This window comes from Pomacea canaliculata, linkage group LG13 (genome assembly GCF_003073045.1).
Source record: "Pomacea canaliculata isolate SZHN2017 linkage group LG13, ASM307304v1, whole genome shotgun sequence".
Lineage (NCBI taxonomy): Eukaryota > Metazoa > Mollusca > Gastropoda > Architaenioglossa > Ampullariidae > Pomacea > Pomacea canaliculata.
In genome coordinates, this window is record NC_037602.1 from 17,926,588 (window position 1) to 17,947,377 (window position 20,790).

Genomic DNA, 20,790 nt, shown 5'->3' on the forward strand with positions numbered 1-20,790 from the left:
CAGTGAATGACTGAATGAGCGATAAAATAAAGGATGAGGGAACAAGGATAGGAAGAAAGAAATGTCTGTATTACAGAAGTCATTTAGATTGACCTCTCTCTAGCTTGTGCTGTGTCATGAGTGAGAGAGTGTAGTGAACTGTATATGGCAACGACTGCAGACTTGTGGCGACAGACAGTGCATTCAGATAAGCGCGCGCACACACAAACAGATAGATACAGACACACCTGCACATCTGCACACACGTACTGCACCAGCTATGAGCGTGTGTGTGCGTGAGCGTGGTGTGTTTGTGTGTGTGTGTGTGTGTCAGTGTGTGTGTGTGTCAGTGTATGTGTCAGTGTGTGTGTCAGTGTGTGTGTCTGTGTGTGTGTTGGAGAGAGAAGCTGAGGCCTGTCGCGCGGACTCGTCTGTGAGAGTGTGACGCGCGCTCTACGGTTCGTTGATGCAGCATGACTTTCATAGCAAGAGTCGAAACTCGTCCACTGTTCACTTGCTCTCTGCAGTGACAGGCAGCTGCTAGCTGTTTAGCGAGGCAAAACAGAAAACATGTCCCACTTGTTAAGAATGTAAATAACCCTCCCTCCAAAAAACATACAAAAATTTTTTAAACCGCCAATGAAGAAAACATTTTTAAAAATGATTACCAGGACATCCGCCTGACAGTGAACACATTTTTGAACATCGCCCATGGATATAACAAGCCGCTTGTATGGGGTCAAGGACCCAATCTCCACATCCCACCGAGATAAGCGGACACTGCTCCGTGTAAGCTAGTTCCCGGATAAACAACAACAACCTTTATCTTCGACAGTTGTCAACTGTTCGAGCTGCTGTCCCGTTATCTCTTTCTTTTATCCTGCTTGTAAATTTTAAACCCAACCTTCGATTCTGGCTTCTCGCTCTGTGGAGGTTCATCAGAGAGGAGGAGGGAAGAGGGTGGGAACCAATCTGGTGACATCTTGTTTCCGCCCCGCCCTCTCAAAGTCTACAAACACAACTACGTGGCAATGATGCAACAAGAACGGTCTCAGAACATTCTTCTTTAACAAATTTGAGTTTTAAAACCGGTTTTAAAAAATGTGTGTAGCCTCCTAGGACAGACACTGTTCCTCCACACATGGCTAACCGTGGCGTGACTTCAAACATTCTATTTTTAGCCGCTATTCAAAAATCGTTCAGCGGAACATAACCCTGGCTTTTCTTTCTTTCTTTTTTTTTCCACCATGCCAACGGCAAGCCACGCTTTGCAGAACTGTAATTACATACAGGAGCCATGTCGCTGACACCGTATCATCTGTTGACATCAGCGACAGAAACCAGAGTCTGTGCTTTCGATCTTCGGCCTCATGTTTCCCAACACCGCGTGGTGTCGTTAGTAACCTCGCCACCATTTTTTTTTTTTTTTTTGTTTAGTGTGGTCAGAAGAGATTCTTCACCACTGATCCTCCTGCCATCTTGCATACCAGCGCTGGTTTAATCATAACGATAAATTCAGTATAATTCGCGCCGCCCTCTCTCTCAAGTAGGCGACGCGAGCGAAGGAGGAGAGGAAGGAGGGTGAGAGCGAGGATGGCAGGAGGGGGGGAGAGTGGAGAGAGAGAGACCACTGCGTGTAGAAAGTTGATAACTGGGGCTGTGAGCCCCTGTGGGCTCTGCCAGAAGCTACCAGCGCGCGCCGTAACGGAGGTTTCTCAATGGGTCGTAAAGGACTCGGGGCCAACAGGTAGAAAGCTCTCCCCCCGTCGCTCCATTCAGCGGAGGAGATACGCCGCGCGCCGAGCGGAGGGCAAGAAAAGGCGGCAGACTGACTCCTCGTCAGGGGAACGACGCGACAGCACTGGTCCTCCACGTTCTCTGACTTGGCCGAGGGGAGAACTTTCTCTTGCATCACCTGAACATGGTTAGGTCGGCATTATGCAGAGTCACAAGTTTATAGTCGCCTGTTTCCTTTTTCTAGTTTTTTCCTCCTCCTTCTTGAAGTCAGGTGTGTGGTTCGTGCAGCAGACGAAGAAGGACGATGTGGTACCTGTTATGTGGTGGACAGCTTATAGAGGACGTTGGATAATAGTGCGATGGTTACAGATGTAATCTGTTTGTAATCAAAGACAGCGATTCCTTCTGTTTGGATGATGGATTTATTTGCAGCTGCTCGGAACTAGGTGGAAAAAGGAACAGCTGCATCAGCAACATCAATAGTTGCAGCATCAACAACGACAACTACAGCAGCAACAACGACAAGTACAGTTAGCAGCCTGTCATTGACTAACGACGTCGTCAGTTCTTGTCATCAAGTCGAGAAAAATATTAAAATCAACGAAACTTCTGTTGGTTTTTTTTTATAATTTTCATTTTAAAACCAGACTTTTACTTCACAAATGACCCGGATGCCAGACACGTGCGTCTTAAGCTGGACTTGTCATTATTATTAACCTGCGACCAATTAGCTAATTGGCTTCTTGTCGCCGCAAGGCAAAGCAGCGCCATCTGTCGGCAGCGGCCGGCGGAAACGTGGTGAGGGCGGCAGTCACGTTGTATGCCGGGTCACGTTCACGTCATCTGTGCCCGACGACAGACACAGGCAGTGAGTGCACCTGTTCAGCGCCTGCCGTGTGGTGTGAGTGTGCGCGTGCGCACGCGTGTGCTGCACCGACTTCAAGGAATCCTGGGAACGTTCCGTCACTTCGGCGAAGAGGATACGAGCCACGACGACGACGATTAACTCCGAGAGGAGTGGGGTGGAGGTAGGTAGGTACCCGTAGATTAACTGCGCTGCACTGACTACCTGCACCGTGGGACAGGTGAAAAGTGCAGGTAACCTTCCTCTACCTGTCCCCACCCTCCATACACACCTTTCACCAAGGATTATGCCGAGAGCGGCGCTATTGAAACTGCTTGGCGGGGCAGGCTGACGACAGAGCTGGGGGGTGGACAGACGACTGAGCGCATTGTTGGTGACATTCCGCACCCCCAGCCCTCCACCAACCTTGAGAAGTCAGCCCTGTAGCCGCATGACAGAGAGCTCGGTGTGCTGGCGACGACAGCTTTCAGGAATTCGTTCTCGGCGACGTTTCCGCGTCAACAGCAACAAACCGCTTTGTCTGTGTTAAGTCTGTACGTCAACCTGCAATCTCATTCAAGACAGTCTGTCTGTCTGTGTGTTTGCGGAGGGATGCTGTCAGTCCCCGCCAGCAGAGAGTCGTGATATAAGAAAACTAAGACGCTCTTTAGCGGAGAAAACCACGGAAGAAAGAGGAAAGGGAAGAAATAAGCTTTTGTTTGCCGCATCAGCAAAAAACGCACGACACATCTGCTCGGTGTTGTCCATCTGCATCATCATCATCGCTCCTCCCTCCCACACATTGCTTCCCTCCTCCTCCTCCTCCTGCATTGCCGGCTGCTGCCGGTAAAGACGCCTGGATGTGAATGCGCGGACCTTACATCCGCTGGCGCTGATTTCTCGCTTCATGTCTTCCCGAGGCCAAGAAATGCATTTCAACGGAAGTACCCCGAAGTTATGGACTTTGACGCTGCTGCTCCGGATGGTGCTGCTTCTTGCTGCGGTAAGTGAGACTTCATTCCATTGAGAGGCCCTGGCACCCCCTTCACCGCCACACACCCCCGTACCCCATATCCTCCTACACCCCACTTTTTGCGAAGCCTTTCACATTCCCCTCCAGGTCACCTTGACCCCTTCGTCCCTACCCACCAGAATATCATCGTCTGATGAATATTATTTTTTTTTTTGTTCTTTTAGCAGGAGGCTGGTGGTAGACTGTTGCACGTCCCTCGTCCTGGTGGTTAAATCTTTACACAACATAGTGATAAAATCTTGATTGAGAAAAGAGTTTCTATAAACAATTTTCTTTTCTGCGTAGACCAAGCAATTCAAAAAATTAACTGTGACCATCGAGATGTTACACGACGAACGTTTAAATTGATGATTTTTTTTATTTATTTACTTTTTTTTGCCTCTCAGCGGGGGAACATTCAGGCTGGTAGTCATGAAAGTGTCACATTTTATACTGGTTTTTCTTTAAATAGCTTTGAATGACAGTCTAGTAGAGAAGCGTAGAAATGATATTTATTAAAAAGGTTTCACATCGTGAAACAATTATTGTGAATTATTAATTTCTACCGGACCTATCTATCGATCTTAAGAAAGATCCACGAATATACCAAATTTCAAGTTTTCAAACTGTGATATTTATTTCTTTCTCCCTCTTTCTCTGTTTCTGTGTCCGAAGCCTAAGTTATGCAACAAAGAAAAGACACTCAGTGCACTTCATCGCGTGTCTGGACCTTTCATTGCCGTCTTCCAACAGCCGTTAATCAGTTTTCTGGAAGGTTAGGTCGTAAATCACAGGACTGATAGCTTACTTTAATTTCTAAAAAAATTTAGGGAAACAGATAGCATGTGGTTGAACTGAAAGCCGCTTCATGATGTCCGTCAGAATAAAAGTTCTTCGCATTCTGTCCTTTTCTTCAACACACTGACATCATACAGCTCTTGTCTTTCTTTGAACCATCCGCTTATACTTCTCATTACACTTTTTTCTGCAGAGATAGATAAGATGGGAAGAAAATTTCAGAAAGAGCGAAAAAGATAAAGCGTGAAGTAGTGATCTTTTGCACGCACGCACGCGCACACACATACAGAGAGAGAGATTAAATTAGTTCCTCAAAATACTACCATAAAAACCATGTTATAAAAAATTCGAGTCCTACAAAATATTGTGTGCTCGCCATCTCTCCTGTTGCTGAAGAGGGAAAACTGCATCCCAGTGAGGTTAGGATGGACCTGAGGATGGGATGGGGAGTAGCCCTATGTCAGCCTCGCTATGGACTGACAATGGACGTGCTGCCGTCTGTCGTAGTCGCCGTCAGGTGCGTGGAAAGTAACGGCGCCGGCGAGACACAAAGTCTTCACCTGAGGGCAGGTTGACTGGTTCATGACTTACTTCTAAACGGTGTGTGTACTTAGCCCTCGATTTTAGTCCTCAAAAGTAAAGTGCAGCAGGTCATATCTCACTTTATTTCTTTATGTTTTTGTTCTTTCTCTCCATGTTACAAAAGGCTATGAACACGGGGACACACACACAGAGAGACTTTTCTTCATACACACACGTATAGATAAAAAGAAAATAATTGCATCCAGTCTCCCTCCCCTCTTAACTCACATTACTTAAGTTGTCGGTTAAGATGGTTTTTGTTTGTTTGTTTCATCCACATTATGACAATGTTGTTTCAAACATTTTTTTAAAACATCCCATGCTGAAAATCCCATGAACGGTCTGACATGTTTTCTATGTGATTTTACGCTGAACCGTCAGATGACAAACGGTTACCTGCATCACCCTCATGCATCAGTCACCTGCCAACCTGCTTCCTCTCAAACTCCACTTTTATTTCTCCCTTCCCCACCGCCTGCTCCCATCCCACAATCATTATCTAAAAAAAGATCTGCACGCCGCATTTAGCCTTAGAAACGGTCTGGCTTCCGCATGTCAGGCTAGAAATGGCGCGATCAAAACAAGAAGAAAAAAACAAACAAACAAGCTTTTTGAGGGAGCAATTTGTTTTATTTCAAGTTTCTCCTACTTTCGCTCGTCCTCTCCAGCCATTCACACAAGTTCCCACACCAAAACAAACAGCATCCCCTCCACAACGTGCAGCAGCAGCAGAGGTGGCGCTGGGGGTGTGGGGAGGAAACACGTCTGCCAAACTGCTTTGCAACACACGAGAGAAAACACAAGCAGACGTCAACTGCCGCAGTGCATTGTGGTTCGAAGTGCGGCGTGTGCTTCCGCCTTGAAGTCTGCAGTTTAATTTTCCCCGACATAATGGAGTTTGCGGTGTTTGTGTGTCCAGGGCGAGAACCTGGGTTCATGTTGCGGCTCAATGTTTTTTTTTTTTTATTATTTTTGTCGTCAGTTCCTGAGGGTTGTGATTTGATTGGTCCACCACGACCGACAACAAAATGGTGTCCTTCCACCATTCGACAGACCAGCATTCCTTGGAGTTGGTCAGTGGACAGAGATGTATCTCCTAACGACAGCAGCAATGTCCTATACACGCACCAGCAGACAGAGCTGGAAGCTGGAAGTAATTAATGACACCGCGGCTAACGGTCAATCTCAAACTGTAACCTCCAGAATAGAAGGATGTAGAATGATTGCCATGGCAATATTTTTTATCTGCTATATGGAGGTCGTCACAGACCAGCAGTTCCGTCAATGATGTCATCAGCTATCGCTGAGCAGAGCTCGCGGTGCCAGGTGGACAAGATAACGGAAGTCGTCCCCTGTTTTTATCGCCGGAAGTGTGGAAAAGTTTTCGGTTGCGGTGAACATGGCAATGATCTGATGCGTCCATAACGCGACAGCAAGGCTCGCTGTGCCAGATACGCCGCTCGCGACACAGATACATGCCAAACTCGTGACCTTTGTGAACCCAGGCGTTCATAAGAAAGAAGACAAACGCATACTACATGGCCATGGTTTTTTGTGTGTCTCTTTATTTTATAACTGCGTTGATGGATAGGATTCCAGGGAATGAGAACATGTAATGGAGGGTTTGACTGACTGGTTGTTGGTGACTCAGCAGCAGAGGCTGCATCCAGGACCAGCCTGTAAACAGAAGCCGCATCCAAAGAAAAAAAGTACATGAATCGGAGCCGAGGTCCGAACCAACAGCTCACGATCTTCTATTTTAAGTGCTAAGATGCCGTGGCCTGTTACACGTGTACAGTATTTAAAGACAAGATGTGCATGTCTGTGGTTTTAATTATTATTACCTGAATCTCACCTGCCTCTTGTCACGCTGAATTTGATGCTCTGCTTCCTTTGAGCAGCCCCTGCAGACCGTGAAAACTATTTTTACAGTATCATGTCTGTCTTTAGCTTCTCTGCGATAATTCCTTTCACTAGACCGTGGGATGTCTGTGGTGTGTGTGTCTGTGTGTGCGGAAAGCAGTTGGCGCAGACGATAAACATATATTTTGCTTGTGAAAATGTATGTTTTTAAATGGCGGCGAGCCTGGCTTTGCTTGCTGTACAAGTTTTATATCATTATAACATCACAGTTTTTTTTTTCAAACTCATGTTTTGTACATTTCAGGTCGCACTTAAAACTCATCTCTACTAATCTGTTGAAAAAACGATGTGTGCGCATGCTTGAACTCCGGAAGTGTTGGTTTGTAATAACTTCTTCGACAGGAAAACGCGAGAAGAGCGCGTGGTCACACAGTTTCTATGTCAAAGGTAGCTTTTCTCTCCTGACCTGCTCCCCCCGTGCCTCTTTGGTTGTTAAGTACTCTCGCCTCGTTTTCACAGATTAACTTCCGGTGCTGAGTAAACAGTTCGTGCAACCCATGCCACGTCCTTCTATTTATAGATGCAGGCAGGACCGAGCACTCTACTTGTTTTTGACCCTTTATCCGAGAACGAAAACGCATCAGACATCCTCCAAGGGCCTCTCCTGAGGGGCTTTGGTTGAGTAACACATAGTCCAGTAGACAATTAGTTTCTGTCATCTTCACGTGTGTATGTGGCTTCCATTAACTCTTTTTCTCCTTGTATTTTTAAAGAATATTTTAAAATTTGTTTCGATTTCTCACTCTGCCTTGCTCTCCTGCTAATTATGTCAATCTGCCCCATCCCTGCCCCTAGTTGTATTCACAGTGCCTGTTTATCTGAGGGAACAGGATTAAAAAAAAAAGAATGAGAGAGAGACATAGAGTCAGTGAATGAAATGTTTTTTCATTCTGTGTGACTGACAGTGTTTTAAGTGCAATGAACTTTGACTGGGGTTGGGCACAGAACTTTAAAAAAAAACCATTATTGTTTTGGTTGTTACAGTGAAGCTTTATGTTTGCGACTTGGCTGCACGAGGTCGACTGCTAGCTTCTTCCAACCCTCGTAGCTCGGTTTACGATCTTATAACACTCGAGTTACGAACACTACAAAGTCTCAGGCCCCTTCAAGCCACCTCCAGCCCTTATTTCAAACCCTGGGTGTGGACCCTTCTGTTACGACCATGCAAAGCCTATAAACTTCAGAGACAGGCACTGGGGGGTTGACGGTAGGTCGTAAGTTGGGTTAATTAAGTGGACCGAGCGGGTCATAACAGCCCTGCGGGACTTAACTCTTGTATCTATGATACGCAGAAAGGGCGATAAAGCACGCAGGGACCGACAACTCATTGCACCCGAGCCCCAGAGTATTGCGGACAGCACGGATGTGTGTTTTGTAGTATTAGGAGGGCGGTCTGTGCGTGTGTCACTCAATGGAGGGACGTACAGGTAGGCGCACGCACAGACAGGTACACAAACACACGTTCACAGCCTCGCTCTATCTCTCACTCACACACAGGCGGACGTACAGACAGACATAGACACAAACACACGTTCAGAGTCTCGTTCTCACTCACACACAGGCGCACACACAGACAGATACACAAACACACCTTCACAGCCTCGCTCTATCTCTCACACTTGGGCGCTCGAAAGAACTCTTCGACCAAATTATCGCTAATCTGATCTGTCTACGCCGGGAAGAGGAAAATAGAACGATGAGTGTGAGGTTTCCTTTGTCACATTCAACGAATGACGACGGTTGGGGTAGTGGTGGGAGGGAGATGGTTCTTCCCTTGTGTCTGTCCAATCTTCCAGCCACTCTCTCTAACACCCAGGGAGGGCCAACAATCTCATTTCGCCAGTTTTCAGCCCTGTGTGAAGGACCTGCTCTTTTCTGGAGCAAAAGGTCCTTTGGCCTGTCGTGCCGGATTACAGACCTGCGCCTCCCCGGGTTAGCGGATTCTGAGATTAGTCCCCAGATAGCAGCACATCCGGGCCTTTTCTTCTGGTCAGTGCTGCTCACGTCGCGGTTCCCCTTTCACTCATTTTCTCTCTGCTTCGGGTGAATGTGGGTTATTGTGTTTTTCCTCCGGTTTTTCATTTTTTCTGACAGGTCATTACCCTACGTGCTTTGTCAAACGACCGGCTTTCTATTTCAACCTCGCTCATTCCCTGATTGTTGTCTCGGTGACATCCACTTTGCCAGAAGCACGTGTTATCACAAATCTCCACGAGACAGACATTGAACTCAATCTTTGTGCAGGGTGTTCAGGATGGGCGAGGGGCAGAGAACTTCTGTACAGAATAAAGCCCTCAAAACGAATGACAATCTATTTTGCTGGAAATTATCTTGTGAGCAAATTAGTTTTCTGTCCAAGTTGTTTGCAAGAATATGCTGACAAAGAAATTCGCGGTTCTTTTGTGCATGTTCAGCTATTTATTTCGGCTAATCCGGGCCTTTTTCACTGACGATAATGGGATGAACATTAATAATCCAGAGATTAAGATAGCAACCGCTTTGTAAACTTCGTGTCCACGTCAGGTGACACCAGGATGTCAAGCTCATCTGAGGTCACGATGTCACGATGTCACGAGACACGTGAGGTCAAGATATCGCAATCATGTGACGTCAGGATTGTATCAAGAAGACCTCAGCATCATATTGTCAGCCAGAATAATGCCTGTAAACCTTTCTATCACCCACAAGTACGCCCAAGTCTTTAATTAGTGTCGACTTTGGTTACATAACAAAGATAATGAACATGTTGCACAAAATAATTAGAAGATTTTTTTTTTGTTCGAGGACGTAACCTGCAAATCTCTTCTGCCTAGAGGCCAGACAAACCTGTTTTTAATAAGCCAGCAGGTTAACTTCGCATCCTTTATTTCTTTTATTCGTCCATTCTTGAACAGAAGTCGAGAATAAATGCACGCGCTTGACAGTCTATTGTCTTTACTGAAGAACAGGCACGTGATGTGAGATCAGCCTTTGTTTGTTTATACTAACAAGATGTTGAAAAGAATGGTTTACAATTTACCAATGCAAATTCAAAAAAAAAAATCATAAAGGGTGTGTATGTATGTGCGCTCTCGATCTTGCATTCATGTGTGTAGGAGTGTGTGTTCGCGAACACTGTAGTGTGTTGGAGGACGGGAGGGGAGAGGGGCAATGTGTTGAGAGACCAGTATAGTCACAAGCCACCTGATGACAGGTGTTGTAGCTGTGACCTCCGAGGCAGAGCGGTTGACAGCAACATTAACCCCAGCATGACGCCCGCCAGGGTCTCAACGTGCGGCCTACTTTCTCTCAACTCTTCACCAACCGTCTCCTGGGCGCCGAGCAGCGTGCTTGTCATGGTGTGCACCTGAGGGAGGTGTGCATGAACATCATGCCGGTCTGCAGGTGCACGCTGGCACAAAACACAATTTTCTCCATTTTTTTATGCTGGCACAACTTTTTCCCCTCATTCTTTGTCGAATGTGTGAAGGTGTGTGCCTGTGCCTCTAGCTGCGCCATTTTAACGTCTGTCTGCGTGTTTGTGTGTCCGTACGTATGTTAGCGGGACGTTCTAGAACATGTTCTGCTTTTGTTGTTTGTGAAAGATATTTGTAGGACTATTTGTGTGGAGCACTGTACATGAACAAGACATTGTATTCACACGAGTTTGTACTGAGTTTTCTACCGAATGTCTATAAATAACCTTCAATGTACATGCCAAAAGTGAGGTACATGAGATCTTATTCACCTACCCACTCACCCACCCACCGCTGACTCCGCAGGTCAAATTTCACATTTGTCTGTGTGAATACAGGAGCGTATCACCAACTACTAAAGCTCTTCTCACATCAGTGACCCTGTCACCTATATACTTATCTGAACTCTTCTGCCCGACAATCTGAAAACGAAGCATCTGTTCTAGTTTTTGAAATACATAGACTAAGCAGCCTCAAATTTCAAAAATAAAGAAACGGCAGTAAATGAAAGGCGAATAAACAGTTCTAGAATGAGAACCCGGATGCAATGAAGACACCGTAAATGGGTTAATAATGAAAAAATTCTAGAATAGAAAAGACTTGTGGAATTTTGTTTAAAACACGCATGGAGTGCGATTGTTGAGAAATCAAGTGTTTCAACAATGTCCCATCCTGACGGTCACGTGACCTCGATAAAACGGAGCATTAACCACGGGATTGTTACATTTCAGACTAACACTACTCACCCACTTGCATATTCCAGGCATTAACACACGACACAGTCACCATCCACACTTTTAACCTTAAATATTGTCTGTCTGGGTCGAGACAAAACAGAGACATGTGCAACCGGATATGACGTCACGCTTAATTCTTAAGTTTCCTACAATCAAGCAATTGCGTTAGAAGGCAATTTACACCCGGTGTGCACGACAGAACACTTCTGTCTCTAGGCGTGAAATCATTTGACCTCTTGCACCCTGTCGGCGACTACAAAGCGGCGTTCGCCGAAGCTGTAAAGATTCTCAGGTACCCGAGCCGTGAGTCATTGCGAGGTGCGAAGGGAGCTAACTGTCCCACCAAACGCTGCAGGATAATGTCCCCCGACGCAGACATCCAGGTTGGCAGGAAGCGTTCAACTGGATGCTGCGGGAGCCTGCGTCGACAAGTCTTTACCCGAAAAGATAGGCATTTACATCCGGGAAGTTGGAGATTGACTTCCGACGGTCCTTTGTTTGGGTTACCTGATAAGGGACCTAGGTGGCGCTGTAACAGACGGAGTTTGTGAAAATCTGTCATCTCCCTATCCCTCCGTCCTGCCACGCTCCCATTTCGCTGCCTCTCCTATCAGTCTTTGACGGTTGCCGTCTCATTAACTCGTCATGCGCAGTCTGACAAGGGTGGAGATCAAACAAAAGGGGTGGTGGAACCTTCTCGCCTGTTTGCGAGTCAAGCTTTACAAGACCGGCAGCGGCCATGTTGACTCGGACTTCAGGGCGCGAAGCTTTGGGGATTTGGCCCCTCGGGTGAAACATGGAGGTGTTATCAACAAAACTAATACTAAGCGCTCCTGAGAGCTCGGTCACTTAATGAAGATTGTAACTTCACTATTGGTGGTTGCTATGGTAAACATGGCGACTGGTTTAGGGTGGGTTTAATTAAACATAACAGCAGGGTTCCCCATCACGTAGAAATGTGTGGTAGTCACAGAAGGAATAGTTTGTAACACTGCAACATCCAGCTTTTGTGACCCATGACCTGTCATTGGGGTCGGTGCACCCTGCATGAAGCGGGTGGTGTGCAAACGTGAATGACGTATTACGTTCAGGTAAATGAAAGCAGGTGCTGAGGCAGCCATGCCACCCTGAAAGCTGTGTGGGGTGCTGTTGTGCTCACCCATAACTAGTCACAAACGTCATACTTCCAGTTACCTGAACATTTCAGAATTCAAGTAATGATTTAAACTGCTGTTAGCACGAAGTCGCCATAATGCTTCAGAGATCCAGTTACCTGCAACGTGTGGCCGTCCCGTTTGTTTCCACTAGACACCTGAGGCCCCCCTTCTGTCCCCACCCCATCCTCCATACAACCCTGATGGCGCAGTGGAAAAGAGTGTGTCACCAAGACAGGACCATGGGTGGGGGCAACACGTTTATAAGGAGAGATAATTCTCTTCATTCTGGTCCTGAGTAGGTCAAGGGCTTGAGGCGAGGCACGAGGGGTGGAGTGCGCAGTTAAATACGTGGCGAATTCTCGGCAGATGTTTAGCAGAACATGTGGGATGCGCAGTTGAATACCCTGTGTATTTTGAACAGACTTAACAGACAAAATATCAATTTTAAAAAAGTGAGTATTTCTAACCAGATTGGGATCATCAGTTTGGGCAGACCAGCCTTAGCATATGTATAAATATATTTGCAGAAAGGGGATGAAGTGATATTTTGCCGTTCCTGGAGCACTTGGGGGTGCACTTGACGAACCGGTCGAAAGTAAAAATAAATAAAATTTCAATAATACTTGTAATAATTCAACACACTCTGGCAAAACTACAGCTTGACCAAATATTGCCAGCTAGTTTTTGTAGATAATTCTGTATTGCCCATGAATGATAGACATATTCATATTGCCCTTGGCAGAAAAAAGTTTCCCAACCCAGATCCAGTAGCTGTACTTACACATTTAGCTGCTGGGTTGGCTTCCCGTGATGCACTAGCAACCCACTCGCTGAGACTCGGTATTTAAAACACACAAACAACAACACACCGAAAATCCCATCATTCACTTCTTTCCTCATCACTCCAACTTGCCACACGCCACAGAGCCGCCTGTTACCAGAAGCCGTCAAACGAAGACGAGTTCTGTGGTACGGCGCGCATGCGCACAGACTCATTTCCGGCCTTCACGCTCCGCGCCGTTAGACAGCATCAGCATCAGCGCGCCAACTGCAATTATTTTGTCGAGGTTCGCATCTGCGGAATCGTTTCCGAATCGCTAAATATTTTGACGAGTTGATTTCGTGTCAGTTTGTGGTGTGTGCCAACTATTTTGCTGAGTTGAGTTTATGCTCGTGTAGTTGGTCTGTACCTGTGTCTGTTTACTCGTCCCATTCAAATGTTCGTGTGGTTTTTATTTATTTATTTGAATGGAATGCGTCGAGTGCAAAGGTCAACTTTTATTTTGCACACGATGGAATTCACTCGCTTGGTGTAAGTCTTCACACAACGCGTTAGTGTACGAGACAATGATGACAAGACTTTTGTAGTTGGTACACTTATACGAACTTGTGTTCCCGTCAGCACAATATTTCGTATCCACTTGTGCAACGCATCTGAATGGCATACACTATGCAGCGATGTTTGGAAAAGTCGTTTCTATATTCGTTTATAACGGTTTTATGTTGTAGAAACATGTCGTGCAGCTAGCCTCACTCGCTATTTCATTGTCTAAAAATGTCACCTGTCTGACAACCTTCCTCTTGCTTATGTTCACTGGCCCGTTTCTTGATGTGTAAAGGAAGCCATTAACTGCCTGTAAATACTGCGAAACTCCAAGCACTTTCCTTCTATCATATTGTCTCTGTATATATACATACACATAAACATAGTGTTTATATTGTGTTGGACGCTTGTACACGTGTTTACTCTTTAGTTGTAACCTGTACTGGTTCATTTTAAATTGTTAGCGGCAACTCAGGGACAGTATTATGACCTTGTTGAATAAAGACTTCTTGTATTTTTCTTCATTCTACCTGGAGACACCCGTCTGTCTGTCTACCCGAGTTCCTCCTGCCTTGTGAATTGTCTGAGGGTCGTTGTCTGCGTCTCGTCTGTCTGCATACCTACCACAACACATTATAAGTCTTTCCGACTCATTTCTTTCATAGTATATATATACCTTCTTTTACTCAGCAAAGTAATCTATCTGTACTGCTGCCTCGTACTGCGACTACACACAGAAGCCAAACATTCTTGTGTCTCGCCGACGGTTCTGGTTAACTGAACTCGTCCTGGGAGAGATCGCTTGTCGGGGTAGGTTCTGCTCCAGTGGAAAGTCTGAAAGTTCTCTTTGTCAAACCTTCACCTGAGTCTCCCCGTTACCTTTGGATACACACCAGGACAAATGTAAAAGTACTTCAGTGGAACGATACGTGCAGGACTCAGTTGTTGTTTTTTTATTTCTCACATTTCTCAGTTTTTAAGTCAACAGTAATTATGTGTTGAGATCGGATGTTGGTCACACGAAGCTTCTAGAGACCAGCAGCTGATACCAGACAAAGAACAGATTTGTATGTAACTGAAAGTCTGAACTTTATCTATGCACTACAGACCGGCTAGTGAAATTATTATCTTTCTTATGTTGTTTATGAAGTTTTCTTGAAAAGAAATCAGACAGGAGTCGCTGCTTGTGGTCTTGCCGCTCCTAACTTTATGGACGTGCGACAGCCTTCAGAATTGTTATAGTCGGCATCTGAATGGGTAAACACTGGATGTGCAGACTTCCAGTTAGTGTTGTCGTTAGAAGGAAGGTTCCTCAACTTGACATGAGAGAGAAAAGCATGTTGGGTACGGCTACAGAATGGCAACAGCTGCATGAGATTCGGGTGATGTGTAGCCGTCCTCAAACAGACAAAAAGAGGAATCTGATAAAAGTTACGATCTTACTGAAAATGCATTGTGGAGCTAGCAAGAAAGAGGATGGGAAAAAATCGCGAATGTCAAAAAATAATAAAAAGCCAATACAAATGCGTGACGGTAAAGTAAAATTTTAAGCATGCACCAATGTAGGTCACAGGTCAACAACATGGGCGGCATGCTGACCCTCCAGACAAAAAAGCGGGCTGAGATAATGATACTTACATGTAACTTGTCATTGCTCTAGCTCTGCTGAATGTCAGAAGACTAGGGGGAGGGCCTCTCTTTCAATTTTTCACACTTGTTTTTTTAATTGCTTTTATTTATTTAATTTTTTTGTTGGTTTTTATTTTGTTTTGTTTTTTGGGGGGATTTTTTTTGTTTTTTTTTTTGTTTTTGTTTTTTTTGTCGCAGAATGGGTACATTTGGGAGTCGACCTAACACATTCTGCTTTAAGGTTTCACTAAACAAAATTTAGCAAATGAACGAAAGCTGACATCAAGAGTGCTGCTGTTCGTATCCCAGATTCTGAGAAATTTTGTTTTGCGACATTTCCGCATGTTGTCATGTGACAATGCTACTTCTCGCAGACCAGAACTTCTCAGTGACTCTTTCCCGCGCTGCATTTTGGTTAATTTTCTTGAATGCACGGAACTATGTGAAGATGCTTGCTGTTAAATGTATTTGCAATCTCTTACTCAGGCTGCTTGTAGAAGTCACACAAGAACACGCTGTGCTGTAAATGCAGATGATAAAACAAACTGACATGTCAATATGTCTAGTATGACATCCTTAGATGACTTGATAACACAGTTCCACAGGCCAGTCTGACTTTTCTGGTGTCCCTGACATGCTTACACTAAGACAGGTACTAGCTACTCATGGCAGGCCAGTCCAATTGTGGCGTTCATAGATAATTGGTTTATACTAAGATGGAAGCGTTCACAATTTATTTCTTGAGAGTGAATGAAAGTTTGTGTTCTCAGATGTTCTCATCGTTACACGTTTCCAACTTAAACTTTTTTAAATACCAGATTATGCTGTAGTGACAAAATTACGGGGACATAGCTCGGTGCACAGATGGTCCTTGTCCTAGTCTCTGTCAATTTGTTCAGCTCAACAGCCACATGAGAACTACTTCAAACAGCAAAGGTAACACGCACGGAACTGGGTTTCTGATTCATTTTAAAAAAAAAATGGGGGTTACCTTTAAGGGCCTCTTGCAATATGCTGAGCAGGACCTGGGGTATGAGGTGAAGATTGCAAACAGGCTAAAATGCACGAATGGTGCTTGACCTTCTGCAAGGAATCCCTCGATGGCAAACAAACTCAGGTCAGGGAGGATCACTGGATTACCATACACCTACACAAGGGGCAGAAAACACTGGCTGTACCAAAGCGATAACTTTCATGGATAGGGTGTTTTTTTCTTAGTTATCGTCATAGTACACACATACTTCCATATATATTTAGTCATAAATAATGCACAGATGATGTGGCACGCGAGAAAAAAGAAGACAAGACAGAGAAGGACAAGAAAACAGCCCAGAGAATTGAAGAATTGTTGGTGTCTTCTGCTTTACTTTTCAGAAACCGTTTGCCCTGGTGCTCCTCTTTTTTCATTTTGGAGATTTATTGTTTTAGTAAAGTGTAAACTTTTCTCCTGTGGATCAGTGCAAACCAACTGAAGTCTCGAATTCTGATCTGTCAATGCCTTCATTGACCATCAGGTCCTGCTTGCAACACCAAAGGTCTACAAGGATGCAAGTTTTGTTTCTTGCCTTTTTTTTAATCCCAAGGCTTGCACTGAGTTTAGTTTAGCCAAACACGATTCCCTAACATCTCATTGAACTGCGATCCCCTAACCCCTTCCTGAGGTGTAAGCCTCTGAATATTGTGTACCGAATAATGTACCGAAAACCCCTGAGATTGTGATTGTTGGTGGCAGCACCCATGGCTGTGTGGCACCCCAAGTGCCCCAGTACCGGGTGTCTGTGGCTGTCCAACTCCTGGCACTCAATCTTACACCCTGCTATCTCCTCAGTGTGCTGGCTGGCTGGCTGTTAATAAACAATGGCATGACTTAAAGGAGTTTTCTTGAGCTTGAAGTCTCTAGTGTTATCTCTCTCCTTAGCAAGACAGCAGAGGCTGAGAAAATTACCTGAGGTGCGTCACAACCACTGCAGGTGAACAGGTGAGCAGGTGATTTATTGTGCTGGGCTCCTGGGTGGTTGGGAGCTGCGAGCAGAGCTCAAGGAGCGGCCAGGCGGTGCCAAGAAGCCACGGATCCATAATCTAATCCAACATTCCTGCAAGCTTTTGTGCTCGAAGTTGGCGACCAGAAGAAAGGAAGTCACGTGGACGTGACCTCACCGCGCTCTGAGTCACGTGGCGGTGGTGTTGGAGAGGGTGGGGGATTTAAAAAAAAAAACAAGTTCATCAGCGACGGACCGGATCTTAATATGATTATCATCCTTGACCAAACGATATTTAACGAAAACTGCGATAACACGGAGCTCGTGCTGGAAAGGAAGGGCCGTAACTTCTGGGTTCGTGCTGCACGTGACGTGGTAGAAAATGTCACATGTTAGCTCGTTGGCCAATCGACTTGCACCAGAAATGATTTTGAACTGAGGACCGACGACGACTGGCCGCTGCTTCTTTTCTATTATACATCTCATGAGAAAGAATGGATTTAACCAACTAACGTCTCCTCTCCAAACTAACACTCACGTAGTTGTTGCCAATAGAATGATGATTTCCATAGCCATGCTGCTACAAGATGCTCAGGAGACCTCGTCTAACAAAAGACGAAAGTATGTTCTTACCCCGGTAATAAGACAAGACCCTTGCTTCAACCCTCTACCAAGCTTAGAGTCGAATTCGGAATTTTAAAAACTCCCTTTTTCTCTAAGGAATATCAAAGCCTTGCAGTCTATCTCAGTCTTGCGACATACCTTAGCTGCACATAACACCCCGGGTGCGAGTCTCCACCCTGATGAAGCAATGCTCGTGTGACCTATCGGGTTGGTTCACGGGTTTGTTGCCTGCCGCTACACCACCCGTATCACTTGGCGATCCTACAGGTTTATTGCCCTCCTTTTGTTGGCTTGTCCTCAGTTGTCTGCGCGAGGTGTCGAGAGTGAATCAGGGCTTTGTCTGATTTACGAGCACCAAAAAAAATCTCATCAGGTTCAAGGCTCCACGACTAGTATTTTCCAGCTATATTACCCGGTGTTGAAACACTGGTGCAGCTCCACGATCCTGGGTGAGAGGGTACATGTTTGTGTCATCAGCCAAAAGTGAGCTTAGGTGTGTGTTAGAGATAGTTTTAGATAGAAGTTGAAGTAGTTCATGTGATCAACTGTAAGAGAATTTTAGATTGCTTTTACCTATACTCTCTAGTTGGCAACAATGATATGTTAATACGAGCTCGCACACACAGAGACACGAATAAATGACGACCAAGCCTGCAATAATAAAACCAAACTCAAATAAAAAATGTGACAAGAATCAAAGCAATTTTTTTTGGTCAGGGTAAGCTAGATAGGAATGGTAGCGGGTGGGGAGAGAAAATGGACTTACAAGTGTAAGTCGGCGGAGATACATGTACCCGGTTGCGAGGAGCGCTCGGGCGATACCCGACAAGGGCGTTGGGAATGAATGGCACGACAAACTCGCAACACGGGCTCAGCGTGAGTAGGTCTTACCTCATCAACTGTCTATTGTGCTCACTGTCCTGGAATGCCTTGCTGAGCCTGACGACCTGGGCCCAGGTACATGACATGTCGCTAAGACCGCTAGCCTCAGTGGTTAGGGCCTGCCAGTCAGCGAAGAACACAGACGACAGAAAATTACCAGCATTTACTTGACTTACAGCGACCCTCGTGTTCTCGTGGGTCCCTCTCTCAGTCTGCTAACATTTTGACTCGCTACAATTACCCACGCCGCTTGATTGCCTCCCGCAATTCATGGTTGTAAAGGGGAGACAATTCCAAAATATTGGCTGCTAGAGGGAGGTCGACTCGCCCGGGAAAGTGGACGTCATTCAAAAATTTGACCATCGAGTCTTCATGGCAGCTTACCCACCACCATTCTCTTCTACCTGATCTCCTTTTGTCTGAGTAGAGGTTGGGGTCAGATGAAGACGTTCTTTGATTCAGATCGCGGGAAGAAGGGGAAAAGTGAGTGCATGTATTAATATGGCGCCGTCTGCTGTTAGACAACCGCCCTAACGACTTCTCTGTCAGGTGACCCAGCTTTGACCTCTGCTTTGGCACGTGCACTCAGAGGTGCCTGTAAATCTCGCTTCTGTCACGATTATGTCTGTCCTGACAGCCTTTATTTTTTTTTAAGCTCACAATTTTAAGCTACTTTCTCGCATCCTAAGAAAAAAATTGAGAATTGAACCTCTTCATTCAGTTAACGGAAAATTCCCCATTTTTCTATGTGTTGTTTTATGATTTTTTTTTTTTTTTTTTTTTTGGTGCGAACTTTAACTTTTGAAGTTATAATGCATATCAATGATTATCATTGCCTTATGTTAGCTTTTAAAATGTTTTAAACGTTTGTGAGTGGATTAGCTAACACTGATGTGTATCGTTATAAGCGATGATGGGGATTCTTGGTGCGCTCATGACCTCCTCTGACCTGGAAATCTTGAGGAAGTGGTTAGAATGTTGTGACCAAAGACTGGCAATTTCTCAATAAAACGGACACAAGAGCACGGCCCGTTAACGTCGAGCCCACGCACGTGCATTGAACTATTTATTCCCTGGCGCCGCGCGTGCACGAGCGAACCGCAGCACCAAGCCTCCAGGACAAGAGGTTTAGTGCAAAGAGGGCTTTAAACTATAGGTCCTCCCTGTCAGCCGACCATCCAGCAGATTTACTGAAGTCATGATTGTTTAGTGTTCATGCCTCCTTACCTATGTTTGAAGATGCTGTGTCCGTCCCGCTGAGAAACACAAGAACGATTTATTAAAGCACTCCCTGCGGCGCAATATTTTATAAAGCACACAGCCAGCTGTGGTCACCAATGCCGCAACAACTGTCTTCAGAGGGGAAAGTGAGAAGTCTGTTTTTTGTTGCTTTAAACATTTACTAAAAAAAAAAACAACAAAACAGCCCCTACTATAATTTCTTTTAAACCTGGCATGAAGAATGTTTCCTGAGCTGTAGATATTTTATCTATGATCTACCCATGGGCGTCCAAGAGAAAGATCTCGATGTTATAAGCATTTTCAGGCTATAAATAGAAGTTTTCATGTTTAGCATATTATAAGTTATTCTGCGAGAAACCCGCATTATTTATCAGATATATCCGGTCGAGAATTTTATACAATACGCTTTTTTCAGGAATTGTTTTACCTGTTCACAGGTGGGTGCTAGCTTGAGTTTTTCCCACAGGTTGTACTTTAAGTGTTGTCTCCGCTCCGTTGCACAAAAACCCTGCCCACCCACATCATCGTTCATTAAACCAGTATTTTCCTCTGTCCTCGCCCGGCTGGATCGTCGTCTGTGATGATTGATGAGCGAGGTGTGGGTACTACATCCTGCCAAGTGGGACTGTGTGCACCACGGTATGAGTTGAAATCATGAATGCCTGTCGCGGTTACGAGTAAGAGATGGCGGGGTCACGACACGTGACCCCACGACCTCATGTCGTATTTCCTCGGTACAGCTGACACCTGAGATATATATATGCGTGTGGACATGAAAGGAAGGCGGGTCTTGTCGGCGGGCCAGATGCGATTCCAAGGCAACGTAAAGATTTTAAGAAAAAACGCGAAAGAATGAAGAGAGCGAGAAAATAACCATGAAGAATTC

The 20,790-nt window shown here is 45.3% G+C and overlaps 1 protein-coding gene across 2 annotated transcripts in view; it reads left to right on the forward strand.

Moving 5' to 3' along the window:
- The first annotated feature begins 2,341 nt into the window (after positions 1-2,341).
- Positions 2,342-20,790, forward strand: part of LOC112554530 (ADAMTS-like protein 1) — a 47,934-nt gene continuing 29,485 nt past the window's right edge. For both annotated transcript variants that reach the window (XM_025222329.1, XM_025222330.1), the window contains exon 1: positions 2,342-3,563. In XM_025222329.1, the coding sequence (XP_025078114.1) occupies positions 3,468-3,563 (96 nt within the window). In that variant the 5' untranslated portion in view covers positions 2,342-3,467. The remainder of the gene's footprint in view (positions 3,564-20,790) is intronic.